Here is a 24,905-nt window from a genome sequence, read left to right on the forward strand (position 1 = left end):
CTAATAAGGTGTTGTATGATCTGGCTTTTACACATTTTATGCCACTCCCTTTGCTCACTACATGCAAGACACGTTGGCCTTCTCTCAATACCTCGGATACATCAAAAACTTTCCTGCTCCACAGCCTCTCCATTTGTTGTTCTCCTTGGAAGTTTTCCTCCTACTCTTAGTATGGGACACCTTCTTTTCATCCTTCAGGTGTCAGTCTAAATGTTAACTCCCCAACATCCTATTTAAAGCAGAATTCTCTACTGGCTCCTTTTCCAGTTTTGTTCATAGTGTTTGAATCAAATCTATATTTTTTTATTTGTTTACTATCTGTATTCCTAACTAAAAAGAAAGTTCTTTGAGGGCAGGGGCTGTGTCTGTTTTGCTCATCATGGTCTCTCATAACTCCTGGTTTTTCTCCCATTAATTTAGTAATTACTTTTTTTCCTTCACTTGTTTAAGCTGAGTCCTTAGTCATTAGTCACTGCTGATCTGAAAGACTAGACACTGCTTGAACTGCCAATATGTCAAATACAGAATCTTACTTTCCTTACAAGGCTAGCTAACCCAGTGATCTCATGAATAGTTCAACCAACATTTATAGAGCATTTATCATGAACGTTCAACATGTTAACTAAGAGCAGAGAAGAAGCTAACAAACATTTACCCTTGACAACCGGACTATGAACTAACCTTTTTCAATAAATACTACAGTGTGCTAAACATGAGAATATGAAAGCAAGCAAACCTGAATTGTATTAACAAAAGTAGTATCCAGAGTCTTACCTCACAAAAACAATAATGCAAGAAAACTAATACTGAAAAGTTTTTGATTTTATTTCCAAGATCAAATATTACAACAGGACATTTACATGTATTTATAAAAAAATGCAGCAGTTGAATTTATAGATCAGAGGTTTCCTTGAGTTTGGTCCCTCTCTCAGCACAGTGAGCTGATGTCTTCAAAAGACTTCCCTCCCTCCCCAACCCCAAATGTCCCACCGCCCCCCTCCCCAATTCAAGTTGCAATATCAATATAAAGCAACTGGGTACAACACAGCAAGAATATTCACAATTTGGTACAGCCAAAACCAGAGGATCACCAACTGAGAGAAAGATCCTCATTTTAGAAATTATTTACCTATAGACTATGTGTATCTATAGATATATCACACCCAGTTATCTAAGATTTCCCTGGTTTTAGAGCAAGTGGAAGTTCCATTGAGTCTTAGCCAGCAGTTACAGCTCTGCTTTATCTAACGGCTTGTTTTTCTCCTCCTACAAGTTTAGATTTTCTACGGCCTCCATATGTCTTCAGATTTAAGGCTTTCCCTAGCACCTTTATTATCACTTACTAGAAATACAGGAGGGTCTCTAGTGTGTCTTGAACAAAAAAATTTAGTGGATGATCCAGTTGCCCCTTTCTCATACGGCCCAAAGCCTTCTTCCCACTCTTGAGAAGAACTGCAGAAATAAATGATATCTCCTAGCACCACGGGATTAAAGCCCAGAAAACTGAGAACTATACATATGTGCATTTTAGGGAACACTTGCCAGAAACATTACAATAGAAGCACTGTCTCTGTCCATTATCTTCTTGGATTCAATAACAAAGTTACACTACAGATTAAATTTAGAGCCTGTCCTGCATTAAGAATGCAAATCTCACTAAGACCACCACTTTATCCAGAATAAGGTGAGTACACAAACATCCCAGGGAATTTCTAAACACTGTGAGAAACTGCTTGAGAACACTAAAGCAAATACCCTAAGTTGACTTCACTCAAGCCCCCAACCCACCCCCATCCCTATCCCCAAATTTCATTCCTTGGTTAAACTTCTCTGAATAAGATGGGAAGTGAGGTTTGGAAAATGACATGGAAAATGTTTAAAAAACACAGTTAGTGAAGACATGCCAGAATTGGACATCCCAGATGATTCAGAACGCATTGTTCAAACTAAATTCATACAAAGCATGCACAGAAGCCTACAAACACTCCTGAGTGTTTCCATGGAACAATCAATACCTACTTTGTTTCTTAAAGGGTTAAAAAAAAAAAGACACCAGATGCTTAGAAGTTGTTAACAATCAAAGGGAAAACCATTCTAGAAAGAAAGATTCTTAAGAGTGAATAAAATTGTGTCTAAAATTCATGCCAAAGCTTGGCTGGAAGCCCCTCAAAGTCTAAGTATTGTGGTAGCATCAACTGGTACTCATTTCTCTACATTTAAGACTAGAGGATTATCTCATAGCTTTACTGTCTGTTTCCCAGCAAGTTTTAAATACCCTTTCCAAACCGAAGTGACAAACCGAGGAAAGTAACAAGGCCCAAGTCCCCCAACAGGTAAGATAAACAGCCCCTACAAACTTCCTACTCATTAACTGAAAAGTGGAGGTCACATACTCCTTTCATTCTAATTAGCATGTAAGAGGGGATTTTCTGGTGGCAATGGTCACTCCACATGAGGTTTAACTTACAGGGCAATGAATTATCAAAAAGCTACTGTTAAGAGCATCTGATTATCAGTGTCAAAAACCTATTTATATTTTGAATCACACCATTTATTGATATTTTCCATTATTAAGAACACAGAAGCTTTGAGAAAAGCATACTATAAAGCCATTTTGTTGAAAACAGAAAGATATCCAACTGAGCATCAACATTCCAATGCCATTAACTTGAAATATATCCTGGTGACATGTACTTAAAGTCAGTGACCTTGACAGAGGGGGAAAAAAGCACAATGGCAGGGAATGGCTCCATATCAAGAATTTCTCCCTTATCAGATAAGATGCCCATATTGAGTTTATGAAAAAAGCAAATAGAAAAGATTTTAAGGAAGGGAGAATTCAATTCCAGGTCAGAATTTATCTAATTATTTGAAATGTTTCCCATTTTATTTACCATGTCTAATAAATGAGTGATTCATGGTGGCCCAGTTAGATTAACAACTTCTTTTAATGGAGGTAAAATTTTTCTTATGTTAAGTCCAGCTTATTCTTCCAATTTGTAAACCCAAGTGACCTTATAAGGGATATAAAATCTTAGGGCATTTTGATCTCTGTAGAGGAAATACTATTAGGCAAACAACAAAAATTTGCTGTTTGTTGCAAGAGAATTAAATACAACAAGGCAGCTTTCCATATTTATAGATTAATATTTGATTGTTCTTAGGCAAAATACTACCATCGGTATTTGTATCTCTAATCCTACAAATAAATCTGGTTATCTTTTGAAAATACAGAAATGCTAAATTATGTTTTATTAAAGTAGTTCATATTAGATTGCTCAACTCTACTTTGAGATCATATGTCAAAGCAAGGCCTGTACCAAACACTATCATGTTTATGAGAATGACTGAGATTCTAAGCAATACAACTGCATTCCATAGGCCAAAAAAGGCGGAGGGGTATCATGGAGCTAGCTATTCTATATTTGGAATAAGGATTCTTAGGTAGAGAGAAAATGAGTTATAAAAATGATGTTTGCCTCAAATTCTTTCCTTGTCTATTAATTTATGAAAAATGAAAAATGTTACATATTAAAATTTAGAAATGGAATTTCTTAAACAGCCAATTTTCATTAAAAATCAAGACATTTTCTGAGAAAAGATGTCAAAAATCAAGAAGAGAATAGAAAATTATATTAAAAGATTTTCTAATTTAAGGGTCTCATTATATCCAATAATTTAACCACGAGATCACTTCATGGGAAAACTACCAAGGTCATCATAATGTCTACTGAAAAAAGCTAGATTCTAAGCTGTCTCTCTAGCAGGATTGATACATAGGTGAATCAAAGACCAAAATAGCCATCACTGAAATACCAAATTTCTACATGTCAGGAGAAATCAATGTCAGGCTTGGTGTTCTCTGTTGGTTATTTTCAGTACTAAAGAACATTCTTACCACCATTCTAAAATGTGTACAGTGCAATACTAAACTGCATGGTGAGGCAGTAACTAAAATGCTAAGCAAGGCAAATCAATGAAGTTGAATATTCATAGTACACAGCTGTCTTTAAGTGGTCCTACTGGAAAACTGCCATGTTCACCAGAAGGGTGGGTTCTTCTTACTCTCATTTAGTTTTACACAAGACATTACTTATTCATCAACCCCCATCCCATGATTTACTATTGAGTAGTACTACTGAATACTATTTACTCTCTCTCTCTGGCTCCAAATGAAAGAGGGCCAGAGAGAGAATGACACCATGGAGATACACTCTATGGGATAAGAAATATTTTAAAAAGTTGGCCTAATTGGATCTTGAAACACTTGTTTCTGTCAAAACCAAGTGTGACTTCTACAGCTTACACAAATCAATTTCCTAACAATTGCTCAGCCAGTAAAGTGCTTTGTTTAAGTACACATACAAAATAAAATATAACTCTGGTGTCAGTGAAATATTTGGTTCTCATTACATTTTAGTCATACTCAACACTGATTAGGAACACAGCATTAAGTTTTAGAAGTAATGAATTGTGTTTAAAAGATCATTACTAGATCTGTAACTATTATACTCTCCTTTCTGGAGATTACAGTCATCACAGTAGGGTAGAGCAAGTTACTGGGCAAATGAAACCTGGACACAGGAAAAAAAAAAGCAAGAACTGATTAACAAGTATACTTTTAATTACTCTAGGGATAATATATAAAATAAAGGAAAAGACTAAAAGCATTAAATTTTGGAGTGGAAAGGATTCAGAGATAATCTAATTCAGTGGTCTACAATCTGTAGGTTCCAAGAGTTTCTGCAAAAGGTCTGCAATTCCATATGCACATTTACATTTTCTCCACTTATGGAATTAATGATATTTATACTTAACCCCACAACTCCCCACCACTGCTGAATTTTAAAATTACAAGCCCTTTTACTTGAACAGACTAAGAACTATTGATCTAGTCCAGTTCTCTGTTAATTAGAAGCAGAGCTGTTACCCAAGTACACTTATTGCCTACATATGGTGCCCTTTCTGCATATCATATATAATATATTGTACTATACATTTAATTTGTACCTGGGTATAGAAATTAAATCTTTCCTTCACTTTTCAGTAGCAAGTGGCTCCCTCTGGTATTTTCCTAAGTATCCAAGTGGGATCCCTGCTAGCTAAAATCTTTAATCCTGGAATCAATAATTCTTTCCTACTTGGGTACTAGTTATGCCTTACTGTTAAAACATCATGCCCTAAATCTAGTAGTTACAAAAGGTGGAACTAAAGAATACAGGTAAGTCAAAAGAAAATCTGAGCCACAGTGTTTGCCACTTTCCAGTTTTATTTTCCTAACTAAAGCCTACACTATTCTTTACCCTTTCTAAACTTCTATTGTAATTATGGTTCAGTCTCAAAAAGGTAAGCATTTACATATTCTCCTATTATCTCAAGTGTAGTGTGTCTCTCCAACTGGATAAAACAGGCAGGAACCAGATCTTGGATTTCAAGATTTTTCCAACTTTGATTAAGGACTCAAATAATTGTTAACTTATAGAATCAAGGAAGTAGAATTTTATAGGAGATTTAAAAATATACACATAGAAGTTTCAATAATCTAATACAGATGGGATATAGAAAAGATAATTGTATCTTTTCTGAGAAATGGTTAAAAATTTGATAAAATTCTTTTTTATCCTTTCCATTTTTTCTTGGCAAATAATGCCATAGTTATTTTCCTCTTACATTTTCATCACTGTATCATTTTAAAAAAGCAATCAGTAATCTGCCCCTCAAAATAACAGTGTAAATAAGAATTTATAGGCATAGCACAAATCTCACAAGCTTTAAGGAAAAAAATCAAATGATAACTTACAGAGCCAAACAATGCGAAGATAACCTTTTGAGCAAATTGATTCCTATTGCAGGAGACTACAGCATGGGAGTGAAAAGCATGAATGCCAATTTTGATTTTGCCACTTACTTACTAGCTGTGACATCCTGAACAAGTTCTCTGCACTTCAATTTTCTTCCTTATCTATAAAATGGGGGAAATATCCATTTGGTAGAGTTCTTAGGGAGATTAAAGGAGAAAATGCACATAAAGTACTTCGCACATTAGTTACTCAAAATTAGTTCCCTGTTCTTCCCTCATTTAGCTGTTCTCTTCTCTGGTTCCTTCCTAAATCAAATTCAAAAGACTTCCTGTTACCTTTCCCCTGCTAGTTTTCATTTCATCTCTTTATATTTGTCTCCTGTCATTTACTCTCAAAGTCTATCTTGTTCTTTTCCTCCTTACCTTTTAAGATTTCTCTCAAGCTGTTTCCAATACCTACAAGGAATGACTATTTTTACCTATCTTACTAACTTCATTTTATCTATTCAATAAAACCTCTCCTCCAAAGAGCTAAGGAATTTGCAGAAGAAATAAGACATACTACCTAAGTGGATTAAGTTCTTGAACAAAGCACAATCCATACTCTTCTTGGGTACAATCCATAATGCCTCCCCCATGGGCCTCTATATCAAGGCCAGGATAATTACACTCCTGCCTCAAAATAAAATAAAATCCTCTAATCTTGTACTCTAAACACTCCAGTTTTATCTAAGTTGGATCAGTATCTCATGCCCTATCTCTTTGATATGCTTACTTATATCACTTTGATGTGGTCATCTCACAGTAATCGAAGTTGAAAAAGTCACTTTGGTTTCTCATAAATGGATATGCCAGGGCTGAGCTTATCAGAAAGAACTACATCTTATCATTAACGAACATGTTGTCTCAAGTTCTCTAGATATGTTTTATAAAAAGAAACTAGTAGGTAAAAGAATGAAACAGAATCCTATGGGGAAAATTCTTGACTTCATATTTTTGACAGATTTGGACTTTAGCTGTGACTTTGCCGAGTGGAGATAGGTGCCATGACAGCACCAACACTGAGCATAACCTCATTTCTTACCCTGTGCCTCCCTGAATTTCTAGATTTCTGACCTTGTCTACAACCAACAATTTTTTTACCCTCTAATGCACCTTTGTATATAGCTCTTTTCTTCAGATAGCAAGTATATTATCCAATTTCAGAGATACAACTGAGGAATTAACATGAAAACCATGCCTCCTCACTAAATCAGAAGCTGCTAGTTAGCCTCGAGAGCCTATGAAAAAAACACCGAAGTGGTATTACTCAGTCACCAATCTAAAGAGAGAACTTTGACTCAAGGTATAAATGAAATTGTAATTATATAAATATATTTATAAATATTTATACAATTATATACTTATACATAAGCACTTACACAGACTTAGAAAAAAATGTAAGAACATTAATTCAATAGGACTCACTGAAGAATAAACAGAATTTTCCATGATTTCCTTGAGGAGATACATAACTCATTCTTTAGAGAGGGTCCCTCAAAGTCCAACCATTAGAAACTGTATTCGCTAATTGTGTACTAGCAAAAACAAGCATGTTTTTTTTTTTTAATCCCCTAGTTGCCAAGAGAGTGATCTTAAAGTAGATGGGAACCTAAAGGTCTCTGAGCAATAGCAATTTATGTTCCTCAAGCAGAAGAATCAGTCAATCTAAACCCCAATTGACAAAATACGTTCATTCTGTATTATGGTTTTATAACAAGTTAAGTTCTGATTTTTGCCACCAGAGTTACTACTACCCCTTCAGAGGACTCTAAAGCTCAAAATAAGAATCGAGCATAATGTGAAGCTGATAAGTCAAATCATATTATATAGATTCAAGATGGCCTCTTCTAAATAATACTGAAAAAAGCATTCATCAACTATAATTTGAATGTGGCTTTTGTTGGCAGAAAAAACCCACATCTGAAGATTACTGGTAATCTTCCCCACCTCCCTTACTAAATGTTGTCTTATGAATTGATTTTAAAGGTCTTCTACTTAGAGAGGTTTTCAGTTTTGATACCTTTTGCAAGAAACAGCATGAGGAATTAGGCTCATTCAGTCACCAGAGCCTTTTAGAGACTGTTCCAACCAAGGGTAAAAAATGAATCATTATTTCTAACCAAAGGAACATGGTTAGCAACTCTCAGCTGCATCTTTTCTTTTTCCCCTGGGGCATACATTAAGTATGCCTTAAAGTACATAGGACAATCAATAACCATAGTGGTTACAACTACAAGCCACTGTGCTCATGATTATTGAACATGTGCCTTCCTACAGATCACTTGTGGACCCAAACAATGGAAGGGCCAAAGGAACTATTATGCTGCACTGGCAAGAACAGCAAGCACCTTCCTATCCCAGTCACCACAATATGCTCACGAAATGTCCATTCCAGGACTAGCAGGATCAAGATAGTTTATAGAGTAATAAAGAAAGCTGTCTCAGGCTAGGATATTGAAAGCCACCCCATGCTACTCACCCTAGTTTAACATTCTTTCTGTCAATAACACATATCATGGAAACAATTCTAGCTGGGAAGATGGGAATTCTTTGAAAAAAATTTTAAATATGATGAGCAATAATTATAAAGGATGCTTTTTCCATGTAAACAAAACCCTGGACACTGTTACACGATTATTTCCTACATGAATAAAACAAAACATGTGTTAGAGAATTTCCTCTCCCTACTAAACATGGGGCTTACAAAAAAAGGAGGCTGCTCTTATTCTGAATCTAGCCATTCCTTTACCAAAGGAGTCTGAGGAGTAACATTATCATTTGATCCCAAAAAAGTGCTGTGTAAGAGACCACTTATTGGAACATACATTTCCTGCTGCCAGTACTAGGAGGTCTTATCCTAACACTTCCATTTGGTCACCAGATTAGGTAAGAAAGAGAGAAAAGTAGGAAAAAGAAGAAAATGGGAGAAGAGAGAAAAAGAGGGGTGGGGTGGGGTATGTGAGACTGATTATAGGAGAGAACAAGAAATAAAAGAGAAGGCAGGTGACTTGCTTGCCCAACTTTGGCTCTATGGTCCTATGAGCCAAAATACATACTCAGTGACATGGTATCTCACAGAAAAAGGGAAAGAAAGGGGTAAGCTGAGAGAGGTCAGGCCATGATGTTAATTTCTTTCCTGTACAAAGACAGTCTCTTGAGGACAAAGGCCTGCCTCCTGTAATGTAATATCATAGTCCAGATGAGAGAGTTTCCTTCGAGGAAAGTTGGTGAGAAGTTCAAAACGTTCATTTGGATATCCTTTAGATTGGACATGCTTCACCAAAGCCTATGAAAAATAACAGAAAGACAAAGCTGTTAGATGGAAACAAAAAGAAAGAGCATATTGAAGAATTAAAAATATAACATTCATTTTAAAATCAGATAAAAGTTTAAGTTATTCTTTCAGATAATTGAAGCTTACTCTTATGGAAGGGCCAATATAACCCTCTGGATGGGGAGATACTAAACCTGCACCCAATAATTTAGAGCCATTAAGTGATACTGAAATATACAGGGTTATTACTGTCTCTCCAATAAACAAACCCAATTTCTTCCCTGGTGGTGCAGTGGTTAAGAAGCTGCCTGACAATGCAGGGGACACGGGTTCGAGTCCTGGTCCAGGAAGATCCCACATGCCGCGGAGCAACTAAACCTGTGTGCCACAACTACTGAGCCTGTACTCTAGAGCCCGCAAGCCACAACTACTGAGCCCTTGTGCCACAACAACTGAAGCCATGTGCCTAGAGCCCGTGCTCCGCAACAAGAGAATCCATCACAATGAGAAGCCCACGCACCACAATGAAGAGTAGCCCCCGCTCACCACAACTAGAGAAAGTCTGTGCAGCAATGAAGACCCAAAGCAGCCATAAATAAATAAATAAATAAAAATAAAGTTCCCTTAAAAAAAAACAAAAAAACTATTGTCCTAATTTTTAAACATTTTATCAGTTTTCCTTCTTTCTATTTATCATGGAAGATACGTCATTCATCCTATCTTGTCACCTGTGCATTGAATCCCTTCTTGTCATCTCAGAAACTGTGCCACCACGGAATACCACTCTTTTACAGGTATCTTCAACATCTTCTCTGCAGATACCTCCCATAAGACTTAAACATGCTCAGTCTCTCCTTCGATCATCTTTTCCCCTCTGATTACTGCTCACTCCCCACTCTAGCTTCACAACCAACCTTCTCAAAAAAGTGGTCTATACTTGTTGTATTCATTGTCTCATCTCCCATTCCTTTCCAATTACTAGACTAGGGAGACAGTCTGGATATTAGCACCAGAGGCCAGAGCCTACTTGCATTCAAGTCACAGTCTTCAAGATTCTAATTATTTTTAGCCACAGCAAATGGCCAGGTATGAACACCTGACTCAAGGAGGATCCATTCATAGGCTAATCTAAGCAAGTCAGACTCATTCTCTTTTCTAGAAGTTGAAAAATATGGAGGGAGGGCCCATCAGCTGTGGACTCTGGAGGAAAAGGCCCTCAAAGCACCGGTATGACAGACTATGTACAAGCTGTTTTGCAAACAAAAGCCACCAGAATACAGAGAGAAGAATGGTATGAAGTAGAGAATCACAAGGGGAAAACCCAACAGGCCCCACAAGAGAAACACATAGGAAAATAGTCTTGGTTCTTAACTACTTTGCAGTTCCAGCTACTAGGAAACCCAGGAGGCCCCTCTACAGTCTTCAAATAACCCCACTCCCCTTTTCCAGGTAATAATTTCAGTTAGGTTTCTATTACATGCAGCCATGGAACAGAAATGCCTTGGCTACAATGGACTATGTGAGTTGCCCAAGATAATTTGGGAAGGAAATAAAGCAGTTGGAATTAAGATTCACCACAGTGAAGTTTCCAGTTAGAGGTCAGACCTAACACATATTTCAAAGAATCATCAAGCTAATTATGCCAATTAGTTTTTCTGCTTCGAGTAAATGCTTCCAATTAGATATACTTACTAGTAGTTTAGCTTGCTCTGGAAGAGTGATTTGTTCCCTTTTTCCATCTGGATACCGCAACATCAGCTGTGCTTTTGGTCCTAAAGGAAGGGTTAAAAAATATATAGAGAGATATAGCTGCTTAAGATAGAAGACTAATTTAAACAAATAAACAAATCCCTTCAGTAATATTCAAGTATTAAGTAAAGGAAATCTAAAATGTAACCCACCATTTACATCAATGCCCTCCACTATTCCATCTGATTTTTCAGGTGACATCTCCAATATTTCTGAATCCATCGCTGGCAATCCTTGGTGGTTTGTGGCTGTTCCAGGCTCAGTTCTGGCAGGGGGCTCAGTCAGTGACCTTCTGTTCTCCTCTTTTCTATGCCCCAAATCTTTGTGGGGAGACTTTCTAGACTTGGCAAGATTCTCTATCTCCTCCTCCTCATCAGAGCCACAAACGGATATGAACTCCTCACTGCCAGAAAAAAGTTCAGATTCAGATTCTTCATCTGAGCGGCTATCCTGTTTTGTCTGTGTGGAATCAAAATGTGTCTCCTGCAAGGAGGCTCTGATGGCAGCTTCTAGCTGGCTGTCTTCACTTGCATCTATAAGACTCTCCTGCAAGATGCAGTCATAAAACATGGGTAGAAAGAAAAAGAAAACAGTTAAACCAAAAAATAATCAAGTCAAATAGGGCACAGGAAATGTAACAGCTTGCCATTATTATTTTCTGCTGGATGTATCTCTTCTATTAAATTTTAAGCTATTTGAGGGCAACAACTTTGTCTTACACAGCCAAGTTGGAATGGAATTTTAAAAACAAAAATAAAAACTGTCATACCATCTAGCACAATGATTGCAAGCACAAGATTTGGTGGTAGGGGAGAGGAATCAAGAAAACAATTTATTCCTTGCCCAGAACAAGACATGAATTAAGATTTCAAATATAAAACCAAAACATCAGTATTTAAAATGACTAAACACAGAGAAAGATGTCTATCTTGCTTACCATTGTATACTTCAACTAGCCCTGCTTTGGCGCACAGAAGGGGATCAATCAATCAATAACTCAGTAATGATCATTTTTCAAAAAATCTAACAGTCAGATCTTTAACATTCAAAACAAAACACCGCAAAAAAAAATATGAAAAAACAACTATATTTTCCCAAGCTTAATTTCAATGAAGGTTTTCACTGTGATCATGAAAAACAATTTTCAATAGCTTTTGCCTTGGAAAAGTTCTAATGTCACAGGTTTCACTAAACTTATTGAGTCACAAAATATGAATTGCTTGAATGGAACTTATTTAGATCCTAACTCAAAACAAATTATACAAAAAAAATTTTTTATGATAGCCAAAAATTGAACACTGGATACCTTATAATATAAAGGAACTACTGTTAATTTTTAGAGGTTATGTTAATGGTACTGTGACTGTTTTTTAAAAATAAAAAGAACCTTTATCTTTTAAAGATACATGCCAAAGTATTTAATGAATGAAACAATGAATTCTGAGATTTGATTCAAAATAATGCACAAAGGATGGGGTATAACTGTAATAAGACTGGCCACATGTTGTTAATTATCGAAATCAGTTAATGGATACACAGAAGCTCAATAAATTCCTTGTACTTAAAAATTTTCCACCATAAAAAGTTTAGGTTGCTAACAAAAAACTAAAGGACCCTCAATTTGGCTTTCCCTATCTGCCAATCATATAGCAAAAAAACTTTTTTAAATTTTAAAGAAACTTAAGGCTAATTTACCACCAAAAAAAACAAAAACAAAAAGCAAGTAGATGTGCCCATGTGACCTGCAATGGCTTAGGTGAACTGCAGGTTTATAATAATGATATTGCATAACGTGTAGCTTGATTTTTAAAGATTGCTGCCATGGTAGACACTGCTGGCTTCCTACCCAACATTCTTTCTCCTCTGAATCCTTACTTACAGAATCCTAATTATGTCTATAAATGAAATATGTCCCACTAAAAAATTCTATTTACCAGTTCCCCTTGCAGCTAAAAAAAATTGTGGAATGGAACTAAAGCAGCACTTACAGAGAAAGTATAGAATTAAATGCCTACATTAGAAAAGAAAGTCTCAAATTAATAACTAAATTTCCATCTTAAATTAAAAAGTACCCCATATGAAAAAAATTAAATTAAACTCAAACCATGCAGAAGGAAAAAGGACAGAAATCAACCAATAACTTAGGAAACAAAAGAAAAATCAATGAAACCCAAAGCTGGGTTTTTAAAAAGTCAATAAACTTGATAAGCCTCTAGTCAGACTGTCAGGGGAAAAAAAGTCACAAATTACCAGTTACAGGACTGGAAAAAGGGCCATCCCTACAGATACCACCGTCATTGAAGGAATAATAAATACAATGAACAACTTTACATCTTTGACACTTCAGGTAAAATGGACAAATCCCTGGAAAGACACAACCTACTAAAGCTCAATAAAGAAGAAACAGATACTCAAATAGTCCTGTATCTATCAATGAAATTGAATTTGTAGTTTAAAACTTCCTACAAAGAAAACTCTATGCCCAGGTGGCTTCGCTTGTAAATGTCATCAATTATTAAGGAAGAAATAATACCAATTCTACACAAACTCTTCCAGAAAACCAAAGAGGAAGAAATACTTCCTAGTTCATTGTGAGGCCAGCATTAACCTGATACCAAAGCCAGACAAGATCAAGCTCTTACACGGAAAACAAAAGACAAAAAAAAAAAAAAACAACTATAAACCAATAACCCTCATAAACAGAGATATAAAAATTCTTGACAAAATTTTAGTATATCAAACTTAACAATATATAAAAAAGCAATGCATCATAACCAAGTGGGTTTTAGCCCACGAATGTAAGGTTGGTTTAACATTAGAAAACCAACCAATGGAATTCACTAAAAAAGAAAACCATATTATCATTTCAATAGATACAAAAAAATCACATGACAAAAACCTCTCATAAAACCTCAGCAAATCAGGAATAAAAGGAAACTTCCTCAATCTGATAAAGTATATATATAAGAAACATATAGCTAACATCAAACTTATTGGTCAAATACTGAATAATTTCACCCCAACACCAGAAACAAGTTAAGGATGTCTAATCTCACTACTTCTATTTAACTTTGTACTGGAAAGAAAAAGAAAAAGAAATAAAAGGAATAGAGATTGTAAAGGAAGAAGTACATCAGTCTTTATTTGCTGACAACATGACCATGTATATAGAAAATTCTAAGAAATCTACAAAAAAGTTACTAGACCTAATAAGTGAGTGTAGCAAGGCTGCAGGCTACAAGGTCAATATACAAAAGCTACAAAACATTGCTGAGAGAAATTCAAGGCTTAAATAAATGGAGAGATATATGCCATGTCCATGGATATGAAGACTCAATGCTGCTAAGATGTCAATTCTCTCCAAAATGATCCATAGAGCTAATGTAATTCCAATCAAAGTCCCAGCAGCTTTCCTCGAAGAAAGTGACAAGCTGATTCTAAAACTTATACTGAAATGCAAAGGACCTGAAATAGCCAGAACAACTATAAAGAACAAAGTTGAAGGGCTTACACCATGCAATTTCAAGACTTATTACAAAGCTATAGTAATCATTAAGACAGTAAAATAATGACATAAAGGTAGACAAATCAATCACTGGAAAGAATAGATGCCATAAACCCACACATCCATGATCAATTTCTGACAAAGGTACAAAGGCAATTCAATGGGAAAAGGATAATCTTTTCAACAAATAGTGCTGGGACAAGCATACAGGCATAGGCAAACAAGCAAAAAATCCCAACTCAACCCCACCCTAATACCATATACAAAAATTAATTCAAAGTGGATCACTGACTGAAGAGCTAAAACTATAAAAAATATGAGATAAAATCTTGGGTTAGGCTAAGATTTCTCAAATAAGACACAAAAAGCATGAAGTATAAAAGAAAGCTGAGAGAGGCTTCAAGAAGGCAGACGAGTAAGACATGGAGATTACCTTCCACTCCACAAATACATCAGAAATACATCTACATGTGGAACAATTCCTACAGAACACCTACTGAACACTGGTAGAAGACCTCAGACCTCCCAAAAGGCAAGAAACTCCCCAAGTACCTGGGTAGGGCAAAAGAAAAAAAAAAAAAAAACAGAGACAAAAGAATAGGGACAGGACCTGCACCTCTGGGAGGGAGCTGTGAAGGAGGAAAGGTTTCCACACACTAGGCTTACAAGCCCCTTCATGGGCGAAGACTGAGGGTGGCGGAGGGGGAAAGCTTCGGAGCCAAGGAGGAGAGCGCAGCAATAGGGGTGCAGAGGGCAAAGCGGAGAGATTCCCGCACAGAGGATCGGTGCCGGTCAGCACTCACCAGCCCGAGAGGCTTGGCTGCTCACCCGCCAGGGTGGGCGGGGGCTGGGAGCTGAGGCTCCGGCTTCGGTCGGATCCCAGGGAGAGGACTGGGGTTCGCCGCGTGAACACAGCCTGAAGGGGGCTAGTGTGCCACGGCTAGCCGGGAGGGAGTCTGGGAAAAGGTCTGGAACTGCAGAAGAGGCAAGAGACTTTTTCTTGCCTCTGTTTCCTGGTGCGCGAGGAGTGGGGATTAAGAGCGCTGCTTAAAGGAGCTCCACAGACGGGCGCGAGCCGTGGCTATCAGCGCGGACCCCAGAGACGGGCATGAGACGCTAAGGCTGCTGCTGTAGCCACCAAGAAGCCTGTGTGCAGGCACAGGTCACTATCCACACCTCCCCTCCTGGGAGGCTGTGCAGCCCGCCACTGCCAGGGTCCCGTGATGCAGGGACAACTCCCCCGGGAGAACGCACGGTGCGCCTCAGACTGGTGCAACATCATGCTGGCCTCTGCCGCCGCAGGCTCACCCGGCACTCCATACTCCTCCCTCCCCCCCCCGGCCTGAGTGAGCCAGAGACCCCAAAACAGCTGCTCCTTTAACCCCGTCCTGTCTGAGTGAAGAACAGACGCCCTCAGGCGACCTACACGCAGAGGCGGGGCCAAATCTAAAGCTGAACCCCGGGAGCTGTGCGAACAAAGAAGAGAAAAGGAAATCTCTCCCAGCAGCCTCAGGAGCAGCGGATTAAATCTCCACAGTCAACTTAATGTACCCTGCATCTGTGGCATATCTGAATAGACAACAAATCATTCCAAATTGAGGAGGTGGACTTTGGGGGCAATGATATATATTTTCCCCCCTTTTTCTCTTTCTGTACGTATGTGTATGCTTCTGTGTGTGGTTTTGTCTGTACAGCTTTGCTTTTAGCACTTGTCCAAGGGTTCTGTCTGGTTTTTTTCTGTTTTTTCAGTATGGTTTTCAGTGCTTGTTATCATTAGGGGATTTGTTTTTTGGTTTGGTTGTTCTCTTCATTCTTTCTGTTTTTAACTACTTAAAAAATTTTTAATAATAATTTTTTGTTTTTTATTTTAATAACTTTTTAATTTTATCTTTTTCTTTTTCTTTCTTCCTTCCTCCCTCCCTCCTTTCTTTCTCTTTTCTTTCTTTCTTTCTTTCCTTCCTTCCTCTCTCTCTCTCTCTCTCTCTCTCTCTTTCTTTCTCCCTTTTATTCTGAGCCGTGGGGATGACAGGCTCTTGGTGCTCCAGCCAGGCATCAGGGCTGTGCCTCTGAGGTGGGAGAGCCAAATTCAGGACACTGGTCCACAACAGACCTCCCAGCCCCACGTAATACCGAATGGCGAAAATCTCCCAGAGATCTCCATCTCAAGGCCAAGACCAGCTCCACTCAACGACCAGCAAGATACAGTGCTGGACACGCTATGCCAAACAACAAGCAAGACAGGAACACAACCCCACCCATTAGCAGAGAGGCTGCCTAAAATCATAATAAGGTCACAGACACCCCAAAACACACCAGCAGACGTGGACCTGCCCACCAGAAAGATAAGATCCAGCCTCATCCACCAGAATACAGGCACTAGTCGCCTCCACCAGGAAGGCTACACAACCCACTGAACCAACCTTAGCCACTGGGGACAGACACCAAAAACAACGGGAACTAAGAACCTGCAGCCTGAAAAAAGGAGACCCCAAACACAGTAAGTTAAGCAAAATGAGAAGACAAAGAAACACACAGCAGATGAAGGAGCAAGGTAAAAACCCACCAGACCTAACAAATGAAGAGAAAATAGGCAGTCTGCCTGAAAAAGAATTCAGAATAATGATAGTAAAGATGATCCAAACTCTTGGAAATAGAATGGAGAAAATACAAGAAACATTTAACAAGGACCTAGAAGAACTAAAGAGCAAACAAACAATCATAAACAACACAATAAATGAAATTAAAAATTCTCTAGAAGGGAACAATAACAGAATAACTGAGGCAGAAGAATGGATAAGTGACCTGGAAGATAAAATAGTGGAAATAACTACTTCAGAGCAGAATAAACAAAAAAGAATGAAAAGAACTGAGGACAGTCTCAGAGGCCTCTGGGACAACATTAAACGCACCAGCATTCGAATTATAGGGGTCCCAGAAGAAGAAGCGAAAACGAAAGGAACTGAGAAAATATTTGAAGAGATTATAGTTGAAAACTTCCCTAATATGGGTAAGGAAATAGTTAATCAAGTCCAAAAGCACAGAGCTCCCATACAGGATAAATCCAAGGAGAAACACGCCAAGGCACATATTAATCAAACTATCAAAAATTAAATACAAAGAAAAAATATTAAAAGCAGCAAGGGAAAAACAACAAATAACATACAAGGGAATCCCCATAAGGTTAACAGCTGATCTTTCAGGAGAACCTCTGCAAGCCAGAAGGGAGTGGCAGGACATATTTAAAGTGATGAAAGGGAAAAACCTACAACCAAGATTACTCTATCCAGCAAGGATCTCAATCAGATTTGACGGAGAAATTAAAACCTTTACAGACAAGCAAAACCTAAGACAATTCAGCACAACCAAACCAGCACTTCAACAAATGCTAAAGGAAATTCTCTAGGCAGGAAACACAAGAGAAGGAAAAGACCTACAATAACAAACACAAACAAATAGAAAAATGGTAATAGGAATATACATATCGATAATTACCTTAAATGTAATGGATTAAATGCTCCAACCAAAAGACATAGACTGGCTGAATGGATACAAAAACAAGACCCGTACATATGCTGTCTACAAAAGACCCACTTCAGACCTAGGGACACATACAGACTGAAAGTGAGGGGATGGAAAAAGATATTCCATGCAAATGGAAATCAAAAGGAAGCTGGAGTAGTAATTCTCATATCAGACAAAATAGACTTTAAATCAAAGACTATTCCAAGAGACAAAGAAGGATACTACATAATGATCAAGAGATCAATCCAAGAAGAAGATATAACAATTGTAAATATTTATGAACCCAACACAGGAGCACCTCAATACATAAGGCAAATACTAACAGCCATAAAAGGGGAAATTGACAGTAACACAATCACAGCAGGGTACTTCAAAACCCCACTTTCACCAGTGGACAGATCATCCAAAATGAAAATAAATAAGGAAACACAAGCTTTAAATGATACATTAAACAAGATGGACTTAATTGATATTTATAGGACATTCCATCCAAAAACAGCAGATTATACTTTATTCTCAAGTGCGCACGGAACATTCTCCAGGATAGATCACATCTTGGGTCACAAATCAAGCCACAGTAAATTTAAGATAATTGAAATCATATCAAGCATCTTTTGTGACCATGACGCTATGAGATTAGAAATCAATTACAGGGAAAAAAAACGTAAAAAACACAAACACGTGGAGGCTAAACAATACGGTACTAAATAACTAAGAGATCACTGAAGAAATCAAAGAGGAAATAAAAAAATACCTAGAGACAACTGACAATGAAAACACGACAATCCAAAACATATGGGATGCAGCAAAAGCAGTTCTAAGAGGGAAGATTATAGCTATATAAGCCTACTTCAAGAAACAAGAAAAATCTCAAATGAAAAAATCTAACCTTGTACCTAAAAGAACTAGAGAAATAAGAACAAACAAAACCCAAAGTTAGTGGAAGGAAAGAAATCATAAAGATCACAGCAGAAATAAATGAAATAGAAAACAAGAAAACAATAGCAAACATCAATAAAACTAAAAGCTGGTTCTTTGAGAAGACAAACAAAAGTGATAAACCATTACCCAGACTCATCAAGAAAAAGCAGGAGAAGACTCAAATCAATAAAATTAGAAATTAAAAACGAGAAGTTACAACAGACACTGCAGAAATACAAAGCATGCTAAGAGACTACTACAAGCAACTCTATGCCAATAAAATGGGCAACCTGGAAGAAATGGACAAATTGTTAGAAAGGTATAACCTTCCAAGACTGAACCAGGAAGAAATAGAAAATATGAACAGACCAATCACAAGTAATGAAATTGAAACTGTGATTAAAAATCTTCCAACAAACAAAAGTCCAGGACCGGATGGCTTCACAGGTGAATTCTATCAAACATTTAGAGAAGAGCTAACACCCATCCTTCTCAAACTCTTACAAAAAACTGTGGAGGCAGGAACACTCCCAAACTCATTCTATGAGGCGACCATCACCCTGATACCAAAACCAGACAAAGATACTACAAAAAAAGAAAATTACAGACCAATATCACTCATGAATATAGATACAAAGATCCTCAACAAAATACTAGCAAATAGAATCCAACAACACATTACAAGGATCATACACCATGATCAAGTGGAATTTATCCCAGGGATGCAAGGTTTCTTCAATATACGTAAATCAATCCATGTGATACACCCTATTAACAAACTGAAGAATAAAAACCATATGATCATCTCAATAGATGCAGAAAAAGCTTTTGACACAATTCAACACCCGTTTATGATAAAAACTCTCAAGAAAGTGGGCATACAGGGAACCTACCTCAACATAATAAAGGCAATATATGACAAACCCAGGCAAACATCATTCTCAATGGTGAAAAACTGAAAGCATTTCCTCTAAGATCAGGAACAAGACAAGGACGTCCACTCTCACCACTGTTATTCAACATAGTTTTGGAAGTTCTAGGCACGGCAATCAGAGAAGAAAAAGAAATAAAAGGAATCCAAATCAGAAAAGAAGAAGTAAAGCTGTCACTGTTTGCAGATGACATGATACTATACTTATAGAATCTTAAAGATGCCACCAGAAAACTACTACAGCTAAACAATGAATTTGGTAAAGCTGCAGAATACAAAATTAATGCACAGAACTCTCTTGCATTCCTATATACTAATGATGAAAACTCTGAAAGAGAAATTAAGGAAACACTCCCATTTACCATTGCAACAAAAAGAATCAAAGACCTAGGAATAAACCTACCGAAGAGACAAAAGACCTGTAGGCAGAAGACTATAAGACACTGATGAAAGAAATTAAACATGATACCAACAGACGGAGAGATATACCACGTTCTTGGATTGGAGGAATCAATCATGTGAAAATGACTATACTACCCAAAGTAATCTACAGATTCAATGCAATCCCTATCAAATTACCAATGGCATTTTTTACAGAACTAGAACAAAAACTCTTAAAATGTGTATGAAGACACAAAAGACCCCGAATAGCCAAAGCAGTCTTGAGGGAAAAAAACGGAGCTGGAGGAATCAGACTTCCTGACTTCAGACTATACTACAAAGCTACAGTAATCAAGACAATATGGCACTGGCACAAAAACAGAAACATAGATCAATGGAACAAAATAGAAAGCCCAGAGATAAACCCAAGCACCTATGGTCAACTAATCTATGACAAAGGAGGCAAGGATATACAATGGAGAAAAGACAGTCTTTTTAATAAGTGGTGCTGGGAAAACTATACAGCTACATGTAAAAGAATGAAATTAGAACACTCCCTAACACCATACACAAAAATAAACTCAAAATGGATTAGAGACATAAATGTAAGACCAAACACTATAAAACTCTTAGAGGAAAACATAGGAAGAACACTCTTTGACATAAATCACAGCAAGATCTTTTTTGATCCACCTCCTAGAGTAATGGAAATAAAAGCAAAAATAAACAAATGCGACCTAATGAAACGTGAAACCTTTTGCACAGCAAAGGAAACTGTAAGCAAGCCGAAAAGACAACCCTCAGAATGGGAGAAAATATTTGCAAACGAATAAACGGACAAAGGATTAATCTCCAAAATATATAAACAGCTCATGCAGCTCAATATTAAAAAAACAAACAAGCCAATGCAAAAATGGGCAGAAGACCTAAATACACATTTCTCCAAAGAAGACAGACAGATGGCCAAGAAGCAAACGAAAAGCTGCTCAACATCACTAATTATTACAGAAATGCCAATCAAAACTACAATGAGGTATCACCTCATACCAGTTAGAACGGGCATCATGGGAAAATCTACAAACAACAAATGCTGGAGAGGGTGTGGAGAAAAGGGAACCCTCTTGCACTGTTGGTGGGAATGTAAACTGATACAGCCACTATGGAGAACAGTATGGAGGTTCCTTAAAAAACTAAAAATAGAATTACCATATGATCCAGCAATCCCACTACTGGGCATATACCCAGAGAAAACCGTAATTCAAAAAGACACATGCATCTCAATGTTCATTGCAGCACCATTTACAATAGCCAGGTAATGGAAGCAACCTAAATGCCCACTGACAGACGAATGGATAAAGAAAATGTGGTACACATATACAACATAATATTACTCAGCCATAAAAAGGAACGAAATTGAGTCACCTGTAGAGACGTGGATGGATCTAGAGACTGTCATACAGAGTGAAGTAAGTCAGAAAGAGAAAAACAAATATCATATATTAACACATATATGTGGAACCTAGAAAAATGGTACAGATGAACCTGTTTGCAGGGCATAAATTGAGACACAGATGTAGAGAACAAACATATGGACACCAAGGGGGGAAAGCGGCGGGGGTGGTCATGTAATGAATTGGGTGATTGGGATTGACATGTATACACTGATGTGTATAAAACTGATGACTAATAAGGACCTGCTGTATAAAAAAATAAATTAAATTAAATTAGAAAAAAACGTTTGTACCACGTTAAAAAAAAACAAAAAGAAAAAGAAAATGACTATACTACCCAAAGCAATCTACAGATTCAATGCAATCCCTATCAAACTACCAATGGCATTTTTCACAGAACTAGAACAAAATATTTCACAATTTGTATGGAAACACAAATGACCTGGAATAGCCAAAGCAATCTTGAGAAAGAAAAACGGAGCTGGAGAAATCAGGCTCCCTGACTTCAGACTATACTACAAAGCTACAGTAAGCAAGACCGTATGGTAGTGGGACAAAAACAGAAATATAGATCAATGGAACAGGAGAGAAAGCCCAGACATAAACCCATGCATATATGGTCACTCTATCTTTGATAAAGGAGGCAAGAATATACAATGGAGAAAAGACAGCCTCTTCAATAAGTGGTGCTGGGAAAACTGGACAGCTACATGCAAAGAATGAAATTAGAACGCTTCCTAACACCATACACAAAAATAAACTCAAAATGGATTAAAGACCTAAATGTAAGGTCAGACACTATCAAACTCTTAGAGGAAAACACAGGCAGAACACTCTATGACATAAATCACAGCAAGATCCTTTTTGACCCACATCCTAGAGAAATGGAAATAAAAACAAAAATAAACAAATGGGACCTAATGAAACTTGAAAGCTTTTGCACAGCAAAGGAAACCATAAACAAGATGAAATGAGAACCCTCAGAATGGGAGAAAATATTTGCAAATGAAGCAACTGACAAAGGATTAATTTCCAAACTTTACAAGCAGCTCAATATCAAAAAAACAACCAACCCAATCCAAAAATGGGCAGAAGACCTAAATAGACATTTCTCCAAAGAAGATACACAGATTGCCAACAAACACATGAAAGAATGCTCAACATCATTAATCATTAGAGAAATGCAAATCAAAACTACAATGCGATATCATCTCACACCAGTCAGAATGGCCATCATCAAAAAATCTACAAACAATAAATGCTGGAGAGGGTGTGGAGAAAAGTAAACCCTCATACACTGTTGGTGGGAATGTAAACTGATACAGCCACTATGGAGAACAGTATGGAGGTTCCTTAAAAAACTAAAAATAGAACTACCACATGACCCAGCAATCACACTACTGCACATTTACCCTGAGAAAACCATAATTCAAAAGGAGTCATGTACCACAATGTTCACTGCAGCTCTATTTACAATAGCCAGGACATGGAAGCAACCTAAGTGTCCACTGACAGATGAATGGATAAAGAAGATGTGGCACATATAAAAAATGGAATATTACTCAGCCATAAAAAGAAACAAAATTGAGTTATTTGTAGTGAGGTGGATGGATCTAGAGTCTGTCATACAGAGTGAAGTAATTCAGAAAGAGAAAAACAAATACCGTATGCTAACACATATATATGGAATCTAAAAAAAAAAAAAACTGGTCATGAAGAACCCAGGGAAAGATGGGAATAAAGACGCAGACCTACTAGAGAATGGACTTGAGGACACGGGGTAGGGGAAGGGTAAGCTGGGACAAAGTGAGAGAGTGGTAGGTTATATATGGACATATAAACACTACCAAATGTAAAATAGCTGGCTAGTGGGAAGCAGTCGCATAGCACAGGGAGATCAGCTCGGTGCTTTGTGACCAGATAGAAGGGTGGGATAAGGAGGGTGGGAGGGAGACGCAAGAGGGAAGAGATATGGGGACAGATGTACAACTGATTCAGTTTGTTATAAAGCAGAAACTAACACACCATTGTAAAGCAATTATACTCCAATAAAAACGTTAAAATAAAAAAGAAAGTTGATAAATTGGATTTCATCAACATTTTAAAATTTGCTCTTCAAAAACACCATCGTGAAATGAATAAGCAAGCAACAAACTGAAAAAAAATATCTGCAAACCTTATATCCAACAAAGGACTTATATCTTAAGTCCTTACAACTCAATTAAAAGATATACAACCCAGGGGCCTTCCCTGGCAGTCCAGTGGTTAAGACTCCGCACTTCCACTGCAAAGGGCACGGGTTTCATTCCTGGTCAGGGAACTAAGATTCCACATGCTGCACAGCACGGGCCCCACCCCCCCACAAAAAAAGAGAGATACAACCCAGTAAGAGACAAATGAGCCTGAGATCTGAATAGGTTCTTTACCAAAAGAGACAGAAGGTAAAAAAGCACATGAAAAGATGCTCATATCTAAACTTGTCAAACTGCAAATTTTAAATATACTCAGTTACTAGACATTAATTATACTTCAACAAAGCTATTTTGAAATTTTTCAAAATAAACTTAAATAGCACTCACAAGAAAGCAAACAGATGTGCTCACGTGACATGCAATGGCTTGGACTGACTACAGATAATAACACTGTGTATCATGAAGGCTGATTTTAAAGAATGACATTATGATGGACTCTGTTAGTTTCCTATTTTATACCCAGTCTTCTTTGCTTCCTTATTAAAAGAACCTCAACTGTGTACAAGAAAATGTGTCCAGCTAAAACAAGCAGAACTCTTTATCTGTGGCTGTTTTACCTTTGTAATAGAGATGCCACCCCCTTCCCTCCTTATCCATGCTGGAATACGGGAGTGTAGCATCTGTACTGTGACCACGAGGACACAAGCCAATACTAAGGATGGAGGGGGGAAAAAACGGGAAGGAACCTGGTTCCTTGATGACATCCACATGAGTCAAGTCCTAGACTGCTTGCCTCTGAATTTCTTGTTGAGAAAAGATGTCTTCCTTGTTTAAGCCATTATTTGTTGCTGTGTCTCTTTGTACATAGTTGATCAAAATTTGTAACATTCAGAGAATTTAGTTCAGAAGTGGGGTCTGAGGTACTAGTCACCCAAATCAGCCCTATGTCACTGTCCAATTTTATGGTCCCACTCTTTTCCCTACTAAGTCCCTTAACTTTTATAAGAGATCTAGTGAGATTTTAAACTCAATTTATGTTGTAATTCATCAACTCACAAGCTCAGGCTCTGTGTTTTGACAGTATCAGCCTATGACTGTAAAAGATGAGAAAACTCTCTTAGGGAAATCACAGAAACT

General features: G+C 37.4%; 1 protein-coding gene across 5 annotated transcripts in view; it reads right to left on the minus strand.

Annotated features, from left to right (window-relative positions):
- Positions 1 to 976: 976 nt before the first annotated feature.
- UBXN7 (UBX domain protein 7) overlaps positions 977 to 24,905 on the minus strand; it is a 76,455-nt gene continuing 52,526 nt past the window's right edge. For all 5 annotated transcript variants that reach the window (XM_060298216.1, XM_030859580.2, XM_030859589.3 and 2 more), the window contains 3 exons: positions 11,018 to 11,411; positions 10,809 to 10,888; positions 977 to 9,128 (listed from right to left, as the gene is read on the minus strand). In XM_060298216.1, coding sequence (XP_060154199.1) covers positions 8,967 to 9,128; positions 10,809 to 10,888; positions 11,018 to 11,411 — 636 coding nt within the window. In that variant the 3' untranslated portion in view covers positions 977 to 8,966. The remainder of the gene's footprint in view (positions 9,129 to 10,808; positions 10,889 to 11,017; positions 11,412 to 24,905) is intronic.

The sequence above is a fragment of the Globicephala melas genome, chromosome 4 (genome assembly GCF_963455315.2).
Source record: "Globicephala melas chromosome 4, mGloMel1.2, whole genome shotgun sequence".
NCBI lineage: Eukaryota > Metazoa > Chordata > Mammalia > Artiodactyla > Delphinidae > Globicephala > Globicephala melas.